The sequence below is a fragment of the Centroberyx affinis genome, unplaced genomic scaffold (genome assembly GCF_046629955.1).
Source record: "Centroberyx affinis isolate AG114_WGS23_722 - 3 ecotype Tasmania unplaced genomic scaffold, CSIRO-AGI_Caff_v1 ptg002616l_1, whole genome shotgun sequence".
NCBI lineage: Eukaryota > Metazoa > Chordata > Actinopteri > Beryciformes > Berycidae > Centroberyx > Centroberyx affinis.
Window position 1 is genome coordinate 25,980 of NW_027280812.1, and position 24,690 is coordinate 50,669.

Sequence of the window (24,690 nt, forward strand, 5' to 3'; positions counted from 1 at the left end):
TTCTACTTCAATCTTGGCGCAGATTTAATTTGTTTCCAGCCAGCCAGTTATGCCACTGCTTTGAAACCAGTGACGCCTTTAGGTGTGGTGCTTCCCTTGAATCTGTTTCGACGGCATCATATATCAGCTCCGGCTATAAACACAAGTCTGAAAAGGACGTAAGGACACCACCTAAACCTGCAATTAAACTGTCATCTCTTAATATATTGTATAAGTTCAACAGAGGGGCATTTCTAAAGGCTTGGGCAGACTTTGCTTATCTTCATTTTGAGGACAGTCTGACTGGTTTTTCATGTAAATGGGGAAAACTTTTAAATCAGGAGAGAATGACTGCTTCCAATGAGTCAATATTGCCTCTTCCTATCATGAACCTTTGCAGGGTGATATGAAAAACTTGAAATATAAAAATGATACATTCTGTAAGTACTTTCTGAACACACCCAGTTCCACCTCTGTGTGCAGGTCTCTCCAAAGCTCTCCAAATTGCATAAGGCCCTTGAGCCACAGTCCACCAAGCCTTTTGTTTACAGCGTGCCTGTGTTCTGCCATGAGACTCCAATCAGGGATATTTCACTCTCCACTTTTTTTTTTCTGACACCTCCTTTGTGATCCACCATTCAGCCTGATTTACTGAGCCCAGATACTTAATTGGTGTCTGACATCACATAATGGCAGCAGACAAAGAACTGTTGGCTGAAAAGGAAGATGCAAGCAATACATCTGTCCAAAAACGATGAATATTTCTCCCAGCTAATGAGCCACTGATCCCCTCCAAACAGGAGAAGCCGATGCTCCGTGGCAGAGAGCCATGCAAACTAAGAATCTCGAACACTTCACAGAATGCAGGCTGGAGACTTGAGAGAAAGGCTGAAGCATGAAGGTTACAGCTGTGGTGAGGAATGCAGACAGGCGGTTCTTTATCTACGCAGAGCAAGAAACAAATACCTTTTGAAAATCCTTGCATTCATGAGCCACATGAGTAGAGCTGATCTTTAAGGCAGAGGATATACAGTGCGATCTTTGCCTCGCCGAATTCAGAAATTTAAGCCTAGACTAAAAGTTAAATTGACCAAAGGTGTCTGAATTTAAAGGGTTTTAAGGCAGCTTTCTTCTCTTTTCTTTCTTTCTTTCTTTTCTTATCCAGACACTGATGTTACAATAAGCCTCAGAGCTTCAGAGCGCTCTGCTTATCCCCATACATCCCCCTCATTGAGGAGAAACGCATGGATGGAAAACTCATACATTTAAAAAGCAGATGAGCTCAGAATAAAGTAAATGCAGGCTGTAAGCAGTGTGCAGAATTAGAGCTACACTAAGTGATCCACAAGGAAAGATGAAGGCCTGCATGAATGAAGTAGGGTTGTCTGAATAGGAACTCTGAACTTAGATTTTATAATGATCATGTGACTTGATCAGTGATTCCTCAAGCTTTGTGCACGCAGGACCAAAAATGCATTTTGGTTAGTAGTTTGTGTGTGAATGTCTGTTTTTAGAATTAGTGTTGCTGAATTAGGTCAGATTCCTTGTGCATAAAAGGTGGCATGCAGTTTTGATTTGCCCTTCACAGCGACTGCCAGCCTCTTGGTTTGAGAGATAGCCTCTCTCTTTTGCGTTTGATTAATTAGTATATTCGGTTATTTAAGTTATTTGCTTGGTTCACACACACAAAAATCTTAGATATTCCTACTTAATTATGAAAAAATGTTCCAAAATACTATGAAAACGTATAAATGTTCCATCAAGGTATTATCAGTAAGCTGTTTGTCATTTTCTATGGTTTCCAGGGCCACAGTAGGAAATATCAAGTGCATACCAGTCAGTCTCAAGGACTGCAGCACTCCTGCTAATGGCTCGACCACTCAGGTGTTCTCCATGGTCAATGGAATGAAAGGAAACCCTCACTGGCCGGTGAACCTCATTACCCCCTGGGTCTCTGACGCAAAACCACTGCTGAGCAAACAGCATCCTCTGAGATTCAATTCCTCAATAATCAGTCACTGTTTGATTGCAAACAACAGAAATCAAAGTCATATCGTGGGAACATTCATGACACTAATGCGTGTTTACTGTGCTGCCTATTCAAATTAAGTTTATGACGGTTAAAAATCTGGCATTAGGTCTACTCTGAATGAATAGAACCTCTGGGAGAGGGGTGGCATAATGAGATAAAAAGCAAAAAGCAGCCCGGTCCCATGATTACCCCTGGAGAGATCTTCCATTGTAAACCGCAAAGGACTTGTTACCATGCCAAAGAACTCATTAAAAGCAGGTGATGTCATTTCTGTCACTGAAAAGGCGAGGTTATTCTCAATTTTATTCATCAAGACTAGTTACTGACGGGCGCACAAGAGCTCAGATAGACTCAGTTGGAACGACAACACGTAGAGGGCCCACATGTCAGCTGTGATATTCCCCCTCAGCTTCAACACATGACAAGGGGAGGAACATGATGATCAGCCAAGACTCTGTTCCCCTTGACCCATGTGAGTCAAGTAAAGATGAGATGTAAACAACATCCTCCTCTACAAATCTATCTATTTAGGAATGTGTTGCTCAAAATGTATTTCCTGTCGCCATACTTAATTGCCACTTGCACAACATTTCAGACATGCATTGGAATGACAGCAACGATTGCAATTGTTGTTGAAACATACCCATGCCTATGTGCAGTATGTGCTACATACTGGACAAAATAACTGAGACACCTAACAATGTAGGAATATTAAGTACCTGGACTGTATGCAATGCAGTATAGTTTTTGTTAAGACTATGTGACCGATGTGTTGATTCAGCTGTATGCAAATTTTTGAGGCCATACTTTGGTTGTGTCTAGCAACTATCCTGTTCAGTGTCCATCTATCCCTGACCATGACCTTGCAACCACTGGAACTCTTTGCCAGTGGGGTTTGTCTCTGCTGACATGAGACTGTTCCCCTTTCCAGTTTTTATGCCCGATGCACCTACAACTCAAGCACCAGCTATTTGAGCTCTTTGGAACTCTGGTAGTTGCTTCATTTTCATTTGAACACTCAGATGTAAAAGTGGTGACTGTCAGACCTCTTCAGCTGACACATACTGCTTATTGGAATTCAACTTAATATTACTCACCTGTGTAGCTGCCTTTGTAATTGTGATTTCTTCATGCCTTCATTCTTTGTCTTTACCCACTTAATCTTATTCAGGGCCACGAGGGCTGGACTCTATCCCAGCATGCACTGGGCAAAGGGCAGGTGAAACATCCTGGACAGGTTGCCAGGGCGAACACAGAATGGCAGACAAACACACTCACACTCATATTCATACCTATGGGCAATTTAGAGTCTCCAAACCACCTGAATTGCATGTCTTTAGACTGCTGGAGGAAATCACAGCAATTGTGATTAGTTACTTCCAAATTGAAGTCCTTTCGCATATAGTGTAATATTTTCCCATATATTTACCTGAAACTTTCTGTCAGCTCAGTGTGTTGCTTTTTGCTGAGGTGCTAATATGAATGATTCTTAGGATGAGGGAGAGAAGTGACAGCATTATGTGACCAAATCTGTCATCTATGCAAGGCAGAGCTCTCCTGGGACTGTCAGATGGCTCTTACATAAAGCCAGCATTGCAACCACACAGGTGATAAAAGCCTCTTCTGCTACCACATGCTGACAGAACTAAACTGAACAGTGGGTGGGGTAAAGTGGGACAAACAAGAGAACATATTACATTAGATTCAGCACTCCCTCTCATGGTCAAATGTAGAACAGCAGACATGATGGTGAAATCAAAGCTTTCATGATAGGTCATACTGTGCAACTTCAGGCACTTTACTGTGCCTCAGGTTAGAGGAACAGTCTCACACAGCTTATATGTATAAAACTATTTATTTCAAAAAACAAACATGCTCAATTTAACTCCACAGGCATGAAAGAAGCGCCTCACACAAAGTATGTCCCTAAAGTCAATTACATTGTAAGTTTAGCTTCAACTCCCATCTCAATCCTTCTCCACAGGTTTGCTGATACAGTTCCAACACAGTATCAGACGCCTTATGCAAGAGTCTTAAAGAAATGACCAACTTTGTAGACAAGGCTTTGACAATGACTGGTAGAGTAATGGCTTTGGTAACAATAAGGTTAAATATTTAAAATGTTACATAGCTCTCATAAGGTTACACATTTGAAACAAAAACAGCAACAAAACAGCGAAGGCCTGTGTATACAGTTAAAACACCTTTTAATAGAACTTTTAATAGATTAGTTTAATGCTCACCTTCATGTAACAAATACAACACGCTCAAATTAAGTTGCTTCTTTAACCAAAAATGTACAACACACTGAAAGCATGATTATGTTTGTAGCTGTATTCAATAAATGAATGAATAATCTTCAAAATTTTAAAATACTAAAAAAGGACACAGCTCTAAATTCAATAGCTGACATAATGAAACATATATTTGTCTCACTCATAAAAAGCAGAGACATGCAGCATTAAAATAAAACTAAATTTTCGGGAATGTGAAACCCTTTTAAAACCTGAGGCGACGACACTTGCACATTGGACTGAAGTTATGACACGTGTGCTGGTCACACATATAGTAACACAATGGATGACACTACTGATTGTCACATAGGCACTTGGTGACTGATGGCATTAAGTCCTTGCTCGAGCCTGTTTGTTTAAAGGTGTCTTCCATTGTACAGAAGCCACTCCACAGTGGATTTTAGCTCAGAGCCTTGCCTCACTAACACTTCCACTGTTAGGAGGCGCTCTACTCTGCAGGCTGCGTCTTGTTCTTCTTATTCAGGACTTTGCGGAGGCTCTCTGGCATCAGGAAAGGCCTTTCTGGACTGCCATCATTCCTCTCAAGATCCTCCACTATAAAGGGATGAAATGAAAATGGCATTAAACTACAGCAATCAGATGTACAGTTTTAACTCATGAAAACAGTCCAAACATTTCTTAGCATAGCAGAGGCACTTTACAGCGCAAAAGCAAAGTCTAAAGGAAGCCAAGTCATTTAAAATTACAGTCAAGCTTCACAATTAATGTTCATAACTACATCTAGAGTAGTAGTGTTACAAAGTTACCTTTGCTTGTTTCCAGTTCCACACATTTATCACACAGAAAAAGTCAAATAGGCAGGTAACAAACACTTGCAGCTTTAATCAATAGTTTTGACTATCACTACAAACATGCAGGAAAAAAAAAACACTGAGCCACCATTTAGGCAGTTCAAATCCCTTAGCTTCATGCAGTGGAGAATCACTGCCTTCAATACTGCTTGTCAAACCAACTGCACTGCCAGGCACATACAGTATTTCATGGCAAAGAGGTACTGAATGCAAATGCACTGCTTTACAGGGAAATGTTCCACATATGAGACTATCAAGCTACCAGCCTCAAGAGAATCACTAGTGTTCATATAGATATAAAATCACTTATGGCTTAGTAAGTGAACAGAAAATAAAACAGTGCATTGACAGTAGAGCGCACTAAAGTAGTAGCATTGATAGTGCATAAACTGTAAACAATTAGATACCTTTAAAGTTTTAAGTCCAAGGTGTGAACATTAGACCGACACTAACACTGTAAATTAGGCACATAATCGGCTTCAAGTTTCTATTGGCCAGTGGCAGTGGTAGAACTATTTAAAAAGGCAAAAAACAAATCTCAAAATGTCAGTTTACCCCCACACAGGCCAATCACTCCATATCATCTCCAGAAAATTAGTTGAGCATGGCAATTCAACAGTTTTTCAACATGTCCAAACTACCATTAACCAACTACAGACATCAGAAGTACAGTATCTACCACAGGCGAGGAAAGACACGGTTGTCAACAAGGGCAACTTTCTAAATTATATCCTTTGTCATTTCCAATAGGAGACTGGCCTCAAGTTATATTTCATGCAACATATTACCCACATATTTCTGCACACATCTGATCTCATCATTACTAGACACATGCTTGACATTCTATCAAGCTAACCATCAAATCCTTAACATCTTATTTCCCATGTTTCCTTGGGATGAAAGACAGGTAAAAGGAAACAATTTCTGATGTTGTGATTGCACTGGGCAGCTGCTGGGAAAGCAAAAACGACAATCTCCCAGCAGGGTTCAACAAGTATCAGATCATTACTATCATTATTATTTGAGGATGTCTCCAGCCGTGACAGGAGTCGTCAGTTTTAATGTACAATTCATAGTGACGCATGATTTTTCGTTATTGTGTTATGCCCATAACTTAGTGACAAATCTGCTGCTGATACACACATTGCGTGCCAACAGTGTCTTTGCCCGCACTACTCCTAACTAAGCTGCTTCCTCCTCCTGCATCTGAGTCTGCTGTTGCTTCAGCTGGACGTCTTCATCTTCTGGCTGCTGAAGCTGAGCAGAAGATGGAGATGGATCCTCAGCTTTGTTCTCCCAAAGAATCTCATGGAGCGTCGAAGACATGTAATAAGGCCTCGCAGCTGAGCCGTCATTGCGCTCCAGGTCTTCGCCTTATTTTGTGCGTGTGTGTGTTTGTGCATGTGCAAATTAATCGATGTAGAAGGAAATTATTATTGAAGTCATGACCATGAAGAGTCAGAGGACCAGTAGGAAGGGGAGGTGGAGGTGGTGAATTGAGGGAAGTGAGAGGGAGAGACAAGAGAGAGGGGGAGAGAAAGAAAGTCAAAATAGCAAGCCAAGACACCCACAGGAATTTCAAAAAGATTTTGAAAGTTAACAGTCCAACACCAGCAATTAGCAAGTTAAAATATTGCAAGCCACAGATTGTTATTTTGAAATGGTGCTGAAAATTTGAAGTGAGGCACACCATACTCATGCAATTTAGAATTAGTGACAGCCCAACACCAGAAGCAATGAAGGAGTTCAAGTAATGAGGGAAGTTTTGATTCAGTCCATCATTGAGCTTGGTATTCTACATCAAGCCCTGAATGATTCGACTTCACAAAAATTAGCCTTTCTTCCTTGAATGTACCATGAGATGTTTGCAATGTCCCTTTCTTACATACCGGAGATGTACATCTGGCACTTGTGCAACCGATCTGAATGTATTATGTAGAAGTCAAATATGAGAAATAGACTGAGGAGGTGCTACTTACAGAAGCAGAGGAAGAGCGTGTCCACACACATGGCATAAACGCTGAAGAAACCATGGGCGATGAGGTAGGAGCCAACCACCACAGTCTAGAGAACAACAAGAACATGCACTTTTCACCCAGAACATAAATATAGCTACATAGCTACAAAAAAGCAGAGGAAAAAAACAGATTAACTGTAATCTTCCATTACAAATGACAAAAAATTGGTGGTCCAAAAAACTGAAATCCTGAGGAATTACAAAAAAGAAAAACCACATCCCTGTACATCCAGAACATGAAGTTATCTCTGATTGAAAGCACACTATCAGACTCACCAGGATGGGCACCCAGTAGTAGTGGAGATTGGGAGCCGTGTCCTCAAAGGCCTTCACTCTCCCAGAGAAGAAAAAGAATGCAAAGATGCCTGTGGTGGAAAGACAGAAGACAACTCACAATCCACATTTTCTAAAATAAAAAGGTTATCCAACTCAACTAAAACGTGCCAGCATGAAGATTAAGGATGAAATGAATAGAACAGCCAAAGACTGACTCACCCACAAGCCCCACAACAAGGAGTTTGCCCAAGAACAATAGGAAGTCTGTCACTTTGTCCAGGACAGCTACCCTGGGAGATTAAACCGAATCAACTTATCTATTAAAATCTAAAAAAAAAAATATTACTAACTGTATGAAATCAGAAATGAAAAATTTACCTCACACCATCTATTCTACACTCACCTGATCATGTTCCTCATTAGGAGGAAGAAGGCATCTCTGGCAGAGGTGCAGAAGTTTTTACCATAAATCGCCACCTAGGGACAAAAGGCACTCATTACATTCAAGACAAACATCCAGATCATGAATAATGTGTAGCCATAATAATGATATTAAGGCAGAGGGCACCGAAATGAGTAAACCACACACCATAATGTAGGCATTTCTGTTGAGGAACTTGATGAATTTCTCCAGGCACCAGAAGCAGCACTTCAGACAGCACAGCAGGAACTTGGTAAATTTATTATGGGCTCCTGAGGACCACGCACACACACACACACACAAACATCTACTGTAACAACAGAAGTAGCCAACACAAATGTTCTTGGGTCTGCATGTTCAGAGCCCAGCCCAAACAGTATGGTATCTGGCATCATTCCTGGTTTAAATAGGCGTTAGGTAGCAGGACAATACAATGAATGCCAGGAAGTTAAACAATCGGAGGAAAATATTGGGTCATCAATGTAGTACACCTTCCTGCAGCTGACAATTTACTTGCTACTATCTGAATTACTCTGATACAGTAAACCCTACCAATGTGGTACTGCAAGCAGGTTAGAACAAAGGACAAAGAATTACTTGCGACTACACTTTGACCCAGGTCTGTATGTTATCATGTAGCCTAAAGTAGATATCTACATAGCGTTATATGTAACAAAGGCAACAGACCTTTAAGCTTGTGGTCCAGATACTCCAGCAGAACCCTGATGATCTGAACGATAGAAAGGATGAGGGAGCCGAACGCCAGAGTTCCTGTGTGATACCTAACACAGGGAGAGACAATAGTATAATAAATGACTAAATAATAAAATCCATATCCCACACACTTACAAGAAAGTTATGAAAGTAGCATGTTTTATGTCATGTGTATCAACTGAAAGAGCACCTATGCAGACACTTTTGTATAAAACATTACGTAATTCACATGCAAATGAATACAGCATGTATTGAAGTGTGTATCAACTGAGAGATGAGCGATGTAGACACTAGAAAACCACGACAAAGCCTCCACACACATGCAAGCGCATACACACACCTGAGAGATCTCCCCAGGGCAGAAAAGACTGGGAAGGCAGGCATGTCATCTGGCTTGACGAAGGCCCAGTAGTAGGAGGCAAAGGCCCCTGCCAGGGTCATCTGTCCCAGAGCCGTGACAAAGTTGGCACACCAGAAGAAGAGGAAGACATTGTAGAACTGCAGGCCGATCAGGTACTTGTGGTAAACCGTCTCTCCACCGTAGAAGGCAAACAGGCACTCGGAGTCGGGGCAATCCACTTTGAGAGAAGTGGTGGAGAAGTTCTGACCACAGATAGGGGTTATATAGAGAGATTGTACACACAGTTTGTGATGATTTATGAGACGAAAAAACAAATTTAACGATCGTATACTTCAGTCACTGTATTAAGATAAGAAGCTGCTTGTGGGTTCTGATGGAAACTGACAATTTATTGACCAACAAGATAAAATATAAGAAAACTCACAGCTGGGTCACAAGTTTTCCTCGAGTGCTCACAGGCCGTCTCATTGAACACTTTGTAGATGGGCTCATTAGAGGTGGACAAGAAGCTGATCAATACTGTCAAGAACTATAATGATAAGGACTTCTAAGACTACAAATCCCAACCTCATTCATCACTAATGTTTATCCAGGTTTTTGTCAGCCACACATGCCCTTTTACAGCAACGCTCTGCTTCACACTCATACAGTTACACACACACACACACACACACATTTGGCAGCTGCCCAGCACAACGCTGACTCTCTGCTGCTGGCCACTGGGCAGCAGTTGGTGGTTAGGTGCCTGGCTCGTAGGCAGCTCAGTTGTTGTTGAGGGAGGGGAGACCGTTACTCATTCACTTTCCCTGCCCATTTTCCAAGACCTGTGACAGCAATATTTCAGTCCCAAGTCTGCTTTCAGGTTTTTGGCTACAGCCAGCCCTAAATAATAACATTCAACACCACTGACTGTAACTTGAAAGGATACACAGCAGTAACTGCCCAGTAGGCGATGACCATGGCCAAGAGGAAAAAAGTGAACAGAGGGTAGAAAAGGGAAGACATCACATGCGCGATGGCTCTGTAAACAAAACAACAGCACCAGTGAGGAGGAGCAAGCAAGGGGAAAAGGGGAAAAAACATCTATTGTTATATTTGAATTACCTCATCTGTGGCTGTGCCATTAACTTGACATTTCAATCCATTACTATGAGTCACACTAAACTTATTTTTAAAGCAAAGTCATGTAACATCTAGCTTTCATTGATCTGTTTTCCACCCCTTCCACCCTCTCCTCTGAATGTCTCCCGGTGTCTTATGTGAAGTCTGACCTGCTGGCCTCTTTGATAAGAGCAATGGCAATGAGGATCCTCTTCCTGAGAAAGATAAGCAGCAGGATGATTATAACCTCCACGATGGCCAGGATAATCACTAAGAGAGGGAGGGTGGGCCAGAGAAAGCAATGATGAGAACACAATATACTGTGCAGAGAGGATTCATTGTGAAGCTTTACAGTTCAGTTTGATTGTATGGGCATGTTGGCCCAATTTTGTAGCAAAGCCATCAGGAATTGAGTGTGAGCACGTAGTAGGAGTGAGTGTGTGTACATGTATGTGTTGTGTACTCACTGAAGGCCAGCCAGGTCTGTCTGATCTGCAGGTAGACTGAGAAGTCTGTCTGGAAGCCCAGGTCCTGTAGGGTCACATCAGAGCCAGGCTCTCCCTTCAGGGCAGCATACTCCATGTAGCAATGGAAGATTCCTAACCAGCAACAACAAACAAACCACAAAAGAGAGATAGAATATTGTTAAAGTGGGAATGGTAGTAAGCAGAAAGATTTTCCCAACAAAAAGGGAAGAAGTGTATGCAAAAGAACAAAAATGGAAATTATGATATTCAAAAAATCTTATTCTAAACTCTAGAAAACAACACAGCAAATGTTTTTCCTCAAACGTAGTTCCTACAGCAAGTGTAGTTCCTCATGCTGCGTTCCATTCAAGGTCAGAAATGACCAATTTATAGGTGGTAATGACACAACCTCCATATGTTCCAGTGATGCAGCTCAGAAAACCAGGGGAGAAACATGGACGCCTGAAAGATTTTCTTTGCCCAACGACATTGTCAATGACATTTGACAACGTTAGCTAGCAAGTGGTTAAGAATGTAACTCTATGGCACCTTTAATATAAAATCTATATGCTTAACAGTTTACCACGCAGGTGTTTTGATAACTGTAAGGTCATGTGATGCTGAAAATCAAATGTATCTTTACGATAATAAAAATGTTAAAAGTAATGCTGTGTAGCATTTACAGTGTATGCCACCATGTTGACATTATATTAGATAACTGCATCTCTGCAACCTCAGGGTTAAGAAAACTAACTTCTTGGAATTCCAAATTGAAGGGCCGTTCCACAGCATTTTTCATAGTAGGAAGAATTTCTGACTTCCTAACATCTCTGGAACGCAGCATCAGAACTGCTCATTTGAGGTTGAGATTGAAAAGATGATGATCATGTCTTAGAAGAAGCCACTTTACCGTATCCTATGACCAGTATCACCATGACAATCATGACCCAGACCATGATCCCTGCCAGGAAGCGCAGGAGGACGATGAAGAGCAGGCTGGTGAGCATAGCAATAACCAATCCTCTAGAGGGAGAGAATTGAGGGCGTGAAAAGAGAAGCTCAGCAAAGAAAGTGAGCAGTAAAAACAGGTGATATTATTTCATGCTTTGTGTATCGTTTTTGAAGGCCTTCGCAGTTCTCTAGGAGTGAACAAGTTGCAGGAAGTGGATTTTACGATGAAGCATAGTGACTTACATGAGGATCCAGTACCAGGAGTGTGTGTAATCCTCAAAGATTTTCATGACCACCTGACGAGCCTCAATCACCACAGTGGCATTCCTGTGGGAGAGATAAATGTGTCTTTATCCCGTTGAGCACAGTGCAACTCTATTGGCTTTTTCCCCTTCAGGTAATACTTATAAAACCTATTTTGGCAGGCTGGGGCAGGCCACAGCACAAGACAGCCATTTTCAAATCTCATTTATAATCAAACATACTGCAGTATGTTGTCTTAAACAAATAACAAAAAATGGTGACAGTATGAAAGCTTAACTTAATTTTGTATCACAATGATGTCTGTGATGTACTCACTTGACTCCATCCACTAGATCCTTGGCGTCTCTCATGGTCCCGGTTCCATCGTCAAATTGAGAGTTGTTTCCCACAGTGATCGCCCCTCCTTTCTGGCCCAAAGCAGGGAAGCACCTACGGGTGACTGGAGGGAAGTGGAAGAAAAGCCAAGTTATTAAAAAGGAACTGGTCAGGGGTCAACAGTAGAGGAGCATGCATGCTCAGCAAACCCTTCACTGGATAAATAAAAGTATATTAAACAGTTAATGTGGTACAGTTACAGTATGACAGGCTGTGCATAAGTAACTAATGTGGACCAACTAGAGGATGACAAATACACTCTGCTTCACAAAAGTTCCTCTGAATTTTCCATTGAAGTGTCATACATCCTACAAACTTTAATTCCTTGACTGGATTTGAAGATTACGGTCAGTGTTCAATATGATGTATGCGGATAGTGGCTGGGCAATATGAATGTCATCTAGGCCATATCGCTATTAGTTGAAGATAATTCTTCATAACAACAAACACAGCAGGTCTACAACTACATAAAATTGTTGATCACATGTATTGGAACAAAATTACAGTTTTCCATACTTTTCAGGACGTTTTGTTCAATTCCCAATAGTATTAAGATGTATAAATTCACAAAATCAATTTCCATACACCAGATGTTTTTTCCAGACCTGCATACGAGCTGTGGAAGTATGCAAAATATATCCTATTTTGAATGATCTATTTTGCCTTCATGATGTAGAAATGAGACATGAGCAGTATACACGGAGCAAAAAGGGCCAAGTGGTGGAGGGCAGGGAGAGTATTTTACAGATGGGTTGGTAGGTAAACAACTCACAGGGTTTGCTGGGGGTCAGCATGGCCGGACATAGACCTGCCTTCAGGATCTCTGGTACACTCTGAAACAACACGTTAAATAAACTGCATTTGAATGGCTTGTATAAAAACAAATAAAAAAAAAGGTGTTTCAAAGCTTTTTGAAAGTATTAATAGCTGAAGTTGAAGACGTTGACATTGGTCAGAAGCATGGTGGAAGGTTGGAATTTAAGTGTCACAGCAACCAAAATTGTCAGCATGGCATTGTACTCACCATTGTGTTAGTCAGCCCTTCCTTGCAGAAGTTCTTGTAATAGTCAAAATCCTTCTTGTTGGTGTAGGCCTTGATCAGCGTCATGAACTTATCAGGGCACTTCTCCACACACATCTGAGGTTGAAGCAAAATTTACAGCATGATATAGTTTAATCAAATACAGGGGTCTTACTGTATCAGAAGCATTCACAGCTCATGATTACAAATAGAACAATGCAGCACGGCAGGGTGGCGAATTAATAAATGGTCAGAATAACAGAAGTTTTAGTCCATATGGATAAAAGGAGCAAACAGAAATCAAAAGTACAGTTTACAAAAACAGTAAAGGCCATGATTCATGATGAGAGCTTAAGAGAAGAGGGGAGATCACACCTGTGTGGTAGGACACTGGAACTCCAGCAGCACCATGGGGCTGGCACACTTCATGATGTTGAAGTAGAACAACAGCCGCTTGTTCCTGTTTAAGGCAGACAAAACCACACACACACAATGGTCAGAGGCAGAAGGAGCTTAGAGAAAACTTAAATGAGGGCGGTGTTAAAAGAACAGAACAGGTGATAATGATCCATGTCTGTGCATTTCAATGTCCAGCAGTGTATTAGGAACAGTGAAATCCATGATAGGAAGGCAACTTACTCCAGTGGGGTGCCGGCCTGCCCACAGAACTGGCCTCGACTGTCTGTGGGGTAGATCACCTTCCTGGGGTCACCCTGGGACCAGGCTGGGAGACAAAAAAAAAACACCAAGCAACCAATCCATCATAGGTCATCAGTAAAGGATATAAGGTTGTCTGGTGGTTTTGTGCTCTTTGTCAATGATCTACACTGTATTAGTAAGTTATAGTTGTATCTATTCCTTTCAGCTCCTAGTGGAGTAAACCAGGAATTCAACAGTGTTTTGGTGTCTGAACAACCCAAGACACAGTGCTGTTTTCTTACCAAGTATTCCCACTGCAACATATCCCAGGATGGCAAGAATGAAGAGGATGCAGCACACAATGTCTGTGCAGCCCCTAGAATGTAGAGAACAGAGAAAGGTTTCGAGGGACAAGGGAAAACGTTCTGTATTTTCCTGACCTGCACACTGTAAAAACCAGGGGTAGAATCAAACCTCTATCTCACCTGTTGTGGATTGGGCCCTTGAAGGTAGGGTCATACTTCCTTGGTTCACCTACACACAAAAAAATGCATTTATCTCTCAGTGAGCTCTATGCATTGTGGCTAAAAGCATGGCTTGTTGAGCTTGTTGAGTTATGCGACGGTGATTTTTAACGATAAAGAAGACACACTGGTGCCATCTTAGTCATTGGTGATTAGGACATAATACAAAAATGCACCTTGCAACCATGTCATGAAAGAGTCATGAAAACAGCTGCCAGCTTACAAGATTTTTAAGGGGGAGTCGATGTAACGTTAAAGAAACAGTACTCCCCCTTTCCTCCCATTCTCCTGTGAAATGACTTTTCCCTGCAGGCAGACACGCCTGGCAACCCGACAAATTCCTCCCTGGTGACTAAGCAGAGGCGAGCCCCATGTGAAATAAGGACCTGACATACCCTGCACAGCCACTAGAGGGGGTCTGAATCATTTACTGACCTACATTTAGCAGTTGGACTATGTTTTGAAAATATAGTATGTTTAAAAATTAGGTATAGGCTACAGTTTTTATAGCAATAAATGAAAAACAAAGCTGTATAATTTTAGTCATTTAAACAAATTAATTCAGCATTCAAAAGTCTGTAAATACTATCTGTAGCTGGAAACATGAAAAATATTGAATACAGTGAATATCAATAATGTATCTAAAAATGTACACCTACTTTTGAAACACACAATATTCATTAGCCAGTTGATGCTATATTTATGCCATAACCATGGATTTGAAGTTGTAGCCTATACATCACTTGAAGGTAAAACTTGAATTTCAAGTGTCACCACAAACACTGACCCATATAAACCAAAGGGCAATTTTGTCCTCACTCAAAATACGTTAGTTCTATATTTTAATTTGCAGTTAAAGTATGAAGCATGGAATGCAATGATCAATGATTACATTGCATCATAGCCTGATTTTCTGCAAATGATCATTCATTCATACAAATTAGCACTAAAGCTACAAAGCTTTTTGTGTACAGTGATTTCATAAATCACCAAGACATCTAAGCCAAAAATAACTTTAGTTTAAATGCTGCTATAAGTTGGTACAATCAGGACGGATATGTCTCAATGTTAGTTTGAGAGTGCGGGTAAGGAGGAGTGCCTGGTCTATCAGCTGATGTCCTGCAGGCTTCTGATAAGCCTAGCTTGCTCAGACATACTGTATAGTCAAGTTAACTGCAGGTTATCTAAGGTCACTATGTCAGAGCTGGGAGGGAAATGATCTCTTATATAAGTAAATACATCTCGCACCTGTAACCTAATAGCATTAATCTTGGCTCAAAAGACAAGAAGCCACATTTAAGAAACTTTAGCTTTGCTAGTTTTTAGTCACGTGGTTGATCTGCAACCTAGAAATTGGAAAGTAATGCACACCATTATTGTTGGAGTGGAGGCAAACAGAAAAACATGAATTAAAAGTAACAGAGTAATGGGCTGCACACCCACAGCTCTAATATCAAAATTATAATTACCAACATTTGAACATCATGGCTGTCTTGTCAGGACTTTCCACTTCCCAAAGCACTAACAATCAACCCCATACCACCACAATATGTACTGTATGTGTACATGTGTAGCATCATGTATGGCAGCATGTCCTGACACCTGAGTCACCGAGTCTAGACAGTGGAGTATGATATTCTGTGTGGCGTCTTGGCACATTAATAATTTATGCGGTCAGGGTGATAACGCTGCAGCAAGCATTTACCAGACAAGCTCTTAGAGAGGCATAAGTCTTTCTAACATAGCCTCCTCTTAGGCAAAGAGAAATAGAGAGAGCATGGGTGTAGCATTTCATGTACATGGTGTGTGGATTGAGTATTATCACTGTGAGGTGCCCTTCTTGATATGGTAACAAAACGTAGCTGAGCCAAGGTTGGCTTTGTATTCCAAATAGATCGACAGAGTGGATTTCCATAGCCAAATACAACAACAAAGAAAGAAACTTATTACAGACACAACACTTGAATAGAACGCTTAAGATGAAGGCGGGCGTGTTGACCTTCTCTTTAGCCATAGCAACCAGTGACACAGGTATGAAAAGCATCCATTCAGTGATATTTTCCTATTTGGATGAAAAAACAGCCTGCCCTTACTAATCAGCTCCTTCAATCATTATGTTCACACAGCACAGTAACATTTGTGCAAAACAAACTGCTGATAAAAGAGCTGCCTGCACTCCAGCACACCTGTATAATCAACAAAGCTGCCATCAGTAGCAGGTTCCACACACACACACACACCCATTCCCTGCTCGCCATATCGACAAGCTGATACTGCCACTCTAGTTTCACTCAAAACAAAATCACTTTGCACTTTAACAGCTTTCAAGAGACTGATTCCTTTTGTCAGCAGTGAGAAAAGACAAGCATTAAGATGAATCAATAAAGATACTTTGAAAAGAACTATTTAGCAAACAGCTAAATAGGAAAAAAGCTTCTAGTCAAGGTGAAACTTAAGTCAGTATGAGCAGCAGTAATTAGTTACCATGCTTTCCATAATACGCTCCGTCCTCCTCAGGCATCTTGAAATTCCTTTCTGGGCCAAATGTTGAAATAAGCGGAAAACCCTTTCACTCTTTCCACCTTTTTTCCAGCCCCCTTTTCAGCTTCACTTCTTTCTCCTTCCCACCAGTCTGTGACTGTATAGATGATCGAGAGAAGGGGAGACACAGGTATTGTGGAGGGAGAAACCTGTCCAACCTGTCCCTGAATAGCAGCAATGCTCCACCTCAGAGTTCTCCCTGTGTTTTTCCTGCAACAGCTGCCTCTCTCCTATCTCCAGTCCACCTGTCCATCTCCCTCTATCTCCTCCCCCTTTTTCTCCTCTCCAACAGACCTCTTATTGTCTGTCTTTCCACTTTTATTCCTAGTTTCTATTCCATCTCTTTCTCTGCCCTCATCACCAGAGAGCCATCCAAACAGGCTGGTAACTCAACTACAGGGGAAGCTGGGGCTGAACAAAAAGAGGCGTGGACGCACAAATAGGTGCTGTTTCACACACTGACCCCTCCCCCTCCTGTTTAGAAATGTTTGTGTGTGCGTGTGCGTGTGAGAGAGTGTGTGTGTGAGGGAGGGAGGGAGAGAGAGAGAGAGGAGGAATACCAAGTAAAGTTGCTCAGATGTTATCAGAAACATGTGTTTGGAGAAAACAAGGAGGAATTTGCCTGCACCGTTGCCTCCAGTAGTGAGTGTCAGCAGGATTGTGGAGTGTTGTGTAGCTGCTGTGGAGGAGGAATGATGAGATTCAGGTGTGCAGGATATTTTAGTCTGATGACTGCAGGCAGCAAACATCACCTGCAGTGGAGTGCATGCCCACAATATTAACTTGAAAATGAAGCGTTTTTAGCCTATATAGCACTAAAACTTCAACCACTATGGCTTATGTTTTAACTAGGCCTATTCTTGAAGCAGTTGAATGTATCTTCATTTGGAAGTAAATACTTTCACAAATGGGTAAAAACTCAAAGGCTGATCAGCTCACATGGCCAAGTGTGTCATCTCAAACCTTTGTCCTCTCACAGTGTTTCTCCCATCTTGTGGGGACATTGGAGTATTGCACTGGGTGGCTCCACATTGCTTTACCCTGATTCACGGGGCCAGAAGGAGAAGACCAAAACCAAATCCTGCTATTGCCCCTTCTTTCTGTTAGGACTGCTTTCAGTGTTAGTGCTTGCGTGCAAGAGAGTTCTTGGATTGCTCTCTGTTATCTGCATTCACTAGTCAAAGGCAATTAGGGAGTGTGTTAGCTTTCATTTATCATCTTAACAGAGGACTGTGAATACTCATACAGAGTTCACAGATGGACTCAGTGTCCAACACTCTTTGTACAGATGCTGAAAGAAACAGAAGATTCAGCTGAAATGACTGAAACTTTCCATCCATTCTGTTCTCTTGTTATGGCCAATGTTACTGCTCATGGGAAAGCCCATCTGGAGACCTGGCTTTGCCGTAGCCAATTTTCCACACACAAAAAAGTTTTTCAGTGACTCAATGTGAAACAGAGACTGCTATTCTCTAGAAATGTAATTTGCTCTACCATAGACATGACATGGCACATCATCCCAGCAGCAGTTCTCACTTCCCACTATTGTCTGTTCACTGGTGAACTGTGGCAGATAATGCCAGAGGCCAAACAGTATTTGCAAACATTTATTTTAAGCTGCTAGGATTGGCAGATGGCTGGGTTTTGTCATATAGGACAATATAATGAGTGAAATAAAGTTTAGACAATTAAAATATTTGAATGTCAATTTAGTATTCTTAATGTGCTGATGCAGTAACCCCACCCATCTGATACTTCAAACAAGCCAAAATTAATGCTAAGAATTATTTGCAAATACTATTTGACTCAAGTGTGGATTATACCTGATCTATACCATTCATTATAAGACAAGCAATTGAATAGTATCTCACGTTTCTTTCTCAATATCTATTTTTCTTTCTTAAAAATGATAAACATTGGTGCGGTGCTAGAGGGAAGCAGGGTGGGTGGCAGTGGGCAACCATTTTAATCTGTTAAAAGCATTCTTTCCAAGGGATCTAATCCAATTCCAATGAACCATCATTGTGCATGTGGCCTAGATGCCCCTCTGCATTCACTAAAATCATTACAAAGACAAATAACATTTGCTACATGGCTAAGAGTTTTGATTGAATTATGAAATGCCACACTATTTTCCTAATGATTCTTTATAAAGCCACAAATTTAAAGAAACACAAACTCCAGTAGCTTCCCCGATGATTGGTAGTAACAAGTATGATGCATTTGATTCTGACTGTTATTATTAAACAAATAATAATCAATCACCTTCAAACAGGAAAAAAATACTTATTGGAAAGAACACAGAACTAGTCAATTAGGTTAAATAATATTATCTAGGTTGTATTCTCATTGTCTATACTGTATATGTGTTAGACGTTTGATATTTTGGACTGTTTTCAAAATAGAGATGACTGAGTGACATCAGTACTGCTGCATGGAACAGCCAGTATTAGTGGTAAGACTGATGGGTGACTGGTCATGTAATCATATGTGGCATGCTAAAGGGTGAAAACGTTTTATTAGAGGGCAGTATCACTTTAAGAAATGCACATCCTGCACAGTTTTTTTTAAGACTTTCATTTTCAGGTACAGTATTTACTTGGTATCCTGAGCTGAGTTTCTCAGCTTTATTGTCTTGCCACTACCCTTCACCTCCCCTGTCCAGAAAATAAAGTCATATTTCCTTTCCAGCTTAACATACAAGGAATCTGTGTGTCCCCTGTTAACTTGTACATTAAGTTGTATAGCACTATTGTATAGCATCTCGCCAAAGTTTGTGGATGGAGGGGTGAATCTTGGTTTACACAAACTGGCCAGTAAGTGAAGCATTTTGTGTGGTTTCTAATACAACCATCACTTAAATCTGCCAGTATTTTGCCTTGTCTATTGGCTGATGGAGGACAGCAACATGTTGCTGTTGTCATGTAAAAACCTTGTAACTCCAGTTTTGATGATTTGATGATTACAATTCGGACCTCTTGGGCTTTTGAAACCCTTTCAAAACCTGTTGGATAAACTCAAAAATGCATGATGGTCAAGCTAAAACCATGGCTGTTTTTTTTTAGTTGTTGAAAGAGGAGATACAAGGTGTTCACCTGACAGCGACAGTATGAGACAGGACTATGATGTCATGGCCAGGCAATACAGTAGGCAGACTCTAATGCTATCTAGAAGCTGCAGCCTCCCTCCCTGCTAGTCTCCCACATGTCTTTCATTACAGTAAGAGGGTGTGGAGTGTTGAAGTCCAAGTTCAAATCTATTTGCAGTGTATCTCACAGAGGAAGCAACACCACTATCGTACAACGCCTTCACTTTCACAGTTTTAGACTAAAGAGCAGTGACACTATTTAAAGTGAGAGAATATCATTTGACAGTTTGAGAAGCATACAATATATGTGGCAATACTGTCTGGTACGAAGGTCTCCAGATAGTGCTGGCTGCTGGAGATAATACAACTACCGCAGATACTGTGGTTAGAATTGGAGCAAAGAAGAATGCTTATTGTCCTCCACACACAAGGTCTGTTTCCCAGTTGTCTCTGTGTCTGGGCAACCACATGAGCCAATATTAATTTCAGATGAACCAAGGAGGTTGAGAACACCAACAAGAAACCAGTACATCACCACTGGGATAAGAAATATGAACACGGACACCCTCATAAGGTTTTACAGCCTTAGTTGGTATAGTCTACTATTTTTCGGGCATCCCCATGAGGCAATGAGAAATTTGATTCTTGCTGTCTTAAATCTAGCTACGTATCACTGCTCTGCCCTGTTCTGTCTGTCACTGTCCTGTGAAAATCTTGTAAATCCAAATTTGATTGATTTTCATGTTTTAACTTTGATCAAAGGATTCCGTGCTGCTCTAAAGGTTGAGAAAATTCGACCACCCTTGGGCCGATGAAACCCTTTCATAACCCAATGCGTAAACAGGAAAATCCATGATGGTCAAGCTACAAACAAGGCTGTTTTTCTTAGTTTCTGAAAAGCTGACATTTTAGAGATACAAGGTTCTCATGCAACAGCAGCAATATGGTACAGAATGTTATTAAAAGTCAGTTGTAACACTTCATCTCAATCCATCTCTTGTGCACAATCCTCTTGACAAAAAGTTAATATTTACAGTGTGCACTCTTGGTAGGGCCCTTATTGACCTCTTAAGACAGGAGAAGAGGTGATGTTTCACCCAGACACTGTGAGGTCAATGATAAATGATCAGCAACATCCAACCCTTATCTCCCTTGGTGCACCTGGTGTAGCTCCTTCAGTCACTCAGACACAGATGACAGAAGGCACTACATTGAAACAGAGATCCCACTCATATAGCACTTTTATTTTCTTTCCCAGTGTAGATATGTGGGAAACAGAGTTTCAGCACCTAGCAATTAGAAAGAATCAATCTAATTAGCAAGACTTTCTACTGATAAAAGCAACAAAACAGGAAGCAAACATGATTACAGTTAATATTCTAAATATAGTCTAAATATTCTCTCAAATTGACCTCACTCCTCAGAAGCAAACTCCTCTCGTGAAAAGTCCTGACTCAAATGCAAAATATTTAAGGAGAATATTTCACAGAGCATTTAGGGGAAATAAATAAGTTGTCAAAGTGCCAATAATGGGTGTATTCCTGTTAACAAAGAGTGATATTTGTGCTAAGGAGGGTCAGCAAGATCAGCCAAGTTCAACAGACACAGCTACTGGTTTGGGAAGGAAGCCCACAAATAGAGAGGGGTGGTCCTAGTGCTGTAACTAAACATCCAAATTACTTTTGCCTCTTTTCCTCTTCATTTTCCCTGACCTTAATAACCATGGTCTCACACTGCTCTGAACATGCCTTTGTAGTTCAGACTGTAGGCTAGCTGGCATAATCACTAGCAAGTTAGTAAAGTCATATGATTCTGTTTGGGTTATACGGCTATGATCAAGCATATTAAAGTGGAAAAGCCTGGCTGTAATGACGGAGACTTTCCTTCGTCTGTAGCGCATGGCTGTTTGTGACTTGTGAGTATAAAAGAGACTGTGGCAACAAGACAATTGAATTGAAAACTGCTGGAATAGGCCAAAAAAGTAAATCTTCAAATATAGCTCAAAAAACTTCAATTTAGCAAACTGCACAAACTTGGAACAGAGATCAGAGAGACTCAGGATCAGGTTTCAAACCACTCTCCTAAATACAGCTTATAATTACACCTAATCTACAGCAGGGCATGGCTGCAGGCTGGTTCAGATCCTGTCATTGAGGTTTCTTGATATATCTCAGCCTGAAATTACTCCAACATGTGAAATAGTGGCCAAACGTACAGTGTGTTAGGGAAGTATTCCGAACAAGCTGTATTTCTGAAATGCTCTTACTGTGGGATGACACATTAAGGACAAGCTTATGAATACAGCGTTGGAAAAACATGAATGTGAGGTTAATGGCGTTAAGTGCTGCTGGAGATTTACAGCAAGACACATTCCTCAGAGATGGAAAATGGACAAGTGAACAGATGAAAGGGCAACATACATTATGATACACAACGCTCCTCATTATAGCCCTGTTACAATTATGGTGTAAGTCCTCTGACCATATCTTTCATTTCAAGCATCCCAAACTATGAAATGAAGACACATGGCTTTGACAACAAAAGCAAAATCGCAACAACAGTCAGTTAGATGATCAGTTAGGATCATCCATCAGCTTAATGAATGTAAAGAGGGCCTCTAAGATCTGCTCACATTACTCACAAATAATAATCTCACCTCCCTTTTCAGTTGGATTGCCTTAAGTCTCAAGATGCATCGATCATTTTGATGAGAAATATTAACATGCAGAGTGTGTCTCACTAAAAGTTTCTTGAGGCTATTGACATCCATGTTTTCTCCTACCACACTCAGTCCTCAAGTGCATTTGCGGTCAAGTCACCGCTGGTGACTCCCACGGGCCCAAACACAATTATGTTTGTCCTTGGTTTCTTACCATTTATCATCTTGTTCTGACTTATACTGTCTGAATCCTTGACATATTATAAGAATGAATCTGGCTATTACAAACAATGGTACAGACAGTATTGTTGTGCCAAGTAAGAGGGGTTAAAATGAGGGCTGGTAATGTAAATCAATTAGCCATCATGGGACAGGCAGAGAGGAAAAGGGTGTGTTCAGAGGAGAGGAGGAAAACACTATGTTAAAGCCACATTAGGACTGCCAGAGGAAAGGAGAGAGAAGGGAGACAACCATCAAGTTACCTCATCCTATTATTCATCCCTACTTGACAACAACCCGCACAAGCCAAATAAACTGAATTCATTGCTGCACAACAGTATGTATGACCAAATCCCTTAAAAACTGACAAAATGGTCCAATATTTTTTGTACAAAAGAAGAGGTTACCACCACGAAAATAAGGCTTTTCAGTGTGTTTCAGTGTTCACAATGCTGCTTGCTTTTTCTTTTCTTCCTTAATTTCTCAAAAACTTCCACCATTGGCTACTTAAGAAAGGGCGATGTGCCATACCCATCATGTAACAGGGCGTGTCACCACTAAAACACATTCAGAAAGGGTAATTGGGGTAAGGAGGGCATGCTTATCCTAAAATTACAACAGCATAGTATACACTCTGGCAATCCCATGGTAACTAGGGATCCTGTTTTCAACAATACAATACAGATTTCAAAACTAGAATATTTTAAGGATCTTAAACTAAAACATGTATCCCTAGAATTGAGAATGACGTTTCAAATATGAAAATAAAAGATATCATATAGAGAGAATCAAGGCGTCCAGTTGTAAAATGAAGACACTATTCTTATGTTTGAGGTATTTTCTAATTAGCTATGATCTATACATAGCTGGGCGTCATACTTGTGTCTGAGCTAAGCTCCTCTTGCCTGCCATACCAATCTGAGGAATGTAGCAGCAACTGGACAAGCAAAAGATAAACTGGGACATTGTATACCCTGACAACATGCTAGGCTGTTTAACCAGCAGCTTACCAACTCTATCAGGCATGCTGACTTTTCATTTCATGACAGACAAAACACTTATAGGCTTCTGCATTGTTTCTGTATGTACTGGACAGCACTGTTCGCAAATAATTACATTTGCATATGCAGAAGTTCCAAATCATTAGAGGCGCGAGGTAAAGTGGACTACCGTTATTTCAAGTGCCAGCGAGGGGAAGCTTGGAACAACGAGACAAAAAATAAGAAACGTAACAGTTTTTTCCAACACACAAACAGAAAAAAATAGTTGCATAATTGTAATGAGTATCATATGAATCATAAAACGAAACTACTGTGTGTCCGCTTTCCTTGAGTGATAGCCCAGGACAGCTGAAGTGAAGCATGGTCGTTTTGGGCTTTAAATAATTACCATATTTCGGTTTCTCCTCCAGTTCCATGGTTAACGGCTGTGTCTTCTGGCTCAAACAAGCTCAGAACTGAAGATTATATCATATTCCTGGTCTTGACAGTGAGTATCGTGTTGTGGGTCTGTCAACTGTAACAGTTCGCAGAAGTCCGCTCCAAATCTCAACTGTCCTCCTAAACATTTACAGAGAAATTCCTTGGAAAAGAGCGCTGACCAATGAAACCGGACGAAACTGTGATTGACAAGGTGTTCAACGAATCAGTGACCGGAGGCAGGAGTTTTCGGTCACGGAGCCGTTCTAACGGGACGCTGTCCGTTTCTTCCAATATTTATGAACATAGAGATAGGCTGACTATGTGGAAATTTCTCTCTAAAATGTCTCATTTCAGGCGATGACAAAGGATTACAATTATGATCTATTTATCTATCAAATATATAATATCCAAATATAATATATTTTAAGAGAGGGTGTAAACTATAAAACAATTCCAATGAGGTACTATAGGCTTCTGTAGAAATATAGTAAACACAGTTTTGTAGCAAGTATGT

The 24,690-nt window shown here is 40.8% G+C and overlaps 1 protein-coding gene across 4 annotated transcripts; it reads right to left on the reverse strand.

The window, feature by feature from the left end:
• Positions 1-3,853: 3,853 nt before the first annotated feature.
• LOC139657063 (choline transporter-like protein 2) lies at positions 3,854-24,311 on the reverse strand. 4 transcript variants are annotated; one of them, XM_071534762.1, is made up of 22 exons: positions 24,145-24,307; positions 14,210-14,258; positions 14,027-14,100; positions 13,725-13,809; positions 13,461-13,545; positions 13,089-13,202; positions 12,837-12,897; positions 12,005-12,128; positions 11,669-11,752; positions 11,385-11,497; positions 10,475-10,606; positions 10,178-10,277; positions 9,835-9,927; positions 9,331-9,415; positions 8,886-9,148; positions 8,519-8,613; positions 8,000-8,103; positions 7,814-7,887; positions 7,630-7,700; positions 7,411-7,499; positions 7,097-7,181; positions 3,854-4,860 (listed from the first exon to the last, which is right to left on the reverse strand). In XM_071534762.1, the coding sequence occupies exons 1-22, from the start codon at positions 24,170-24,172 to the stop codon at positions 4,754-4,756; spliced, it is 2,115 nt and encodes a 704-aa protein (XP_071390863.1). In that variant the 5' UTR covers positions 24,173-24,307; the 3' UTR covers positions 3,854-4,753. The 4 variants fall into 4 exon arrangements, with proteins under 4 accessions (XP_071390863.1, XP_071390861.1, XP_071390860.1 ...); XM_071534760.1 differs by lacking the exon at positions 24,145-24,307 and adding an exon at positions 16,733-17,177; XM_071534759.1 differs by lacking the exon at positions 3,854-4,860 and adding an exon at positions 4,869-6,490 and having other exon boundaries at positions 24,145-24,311.
• Positions 24,312-24,690: the final 379 nt, after the last annotated feature.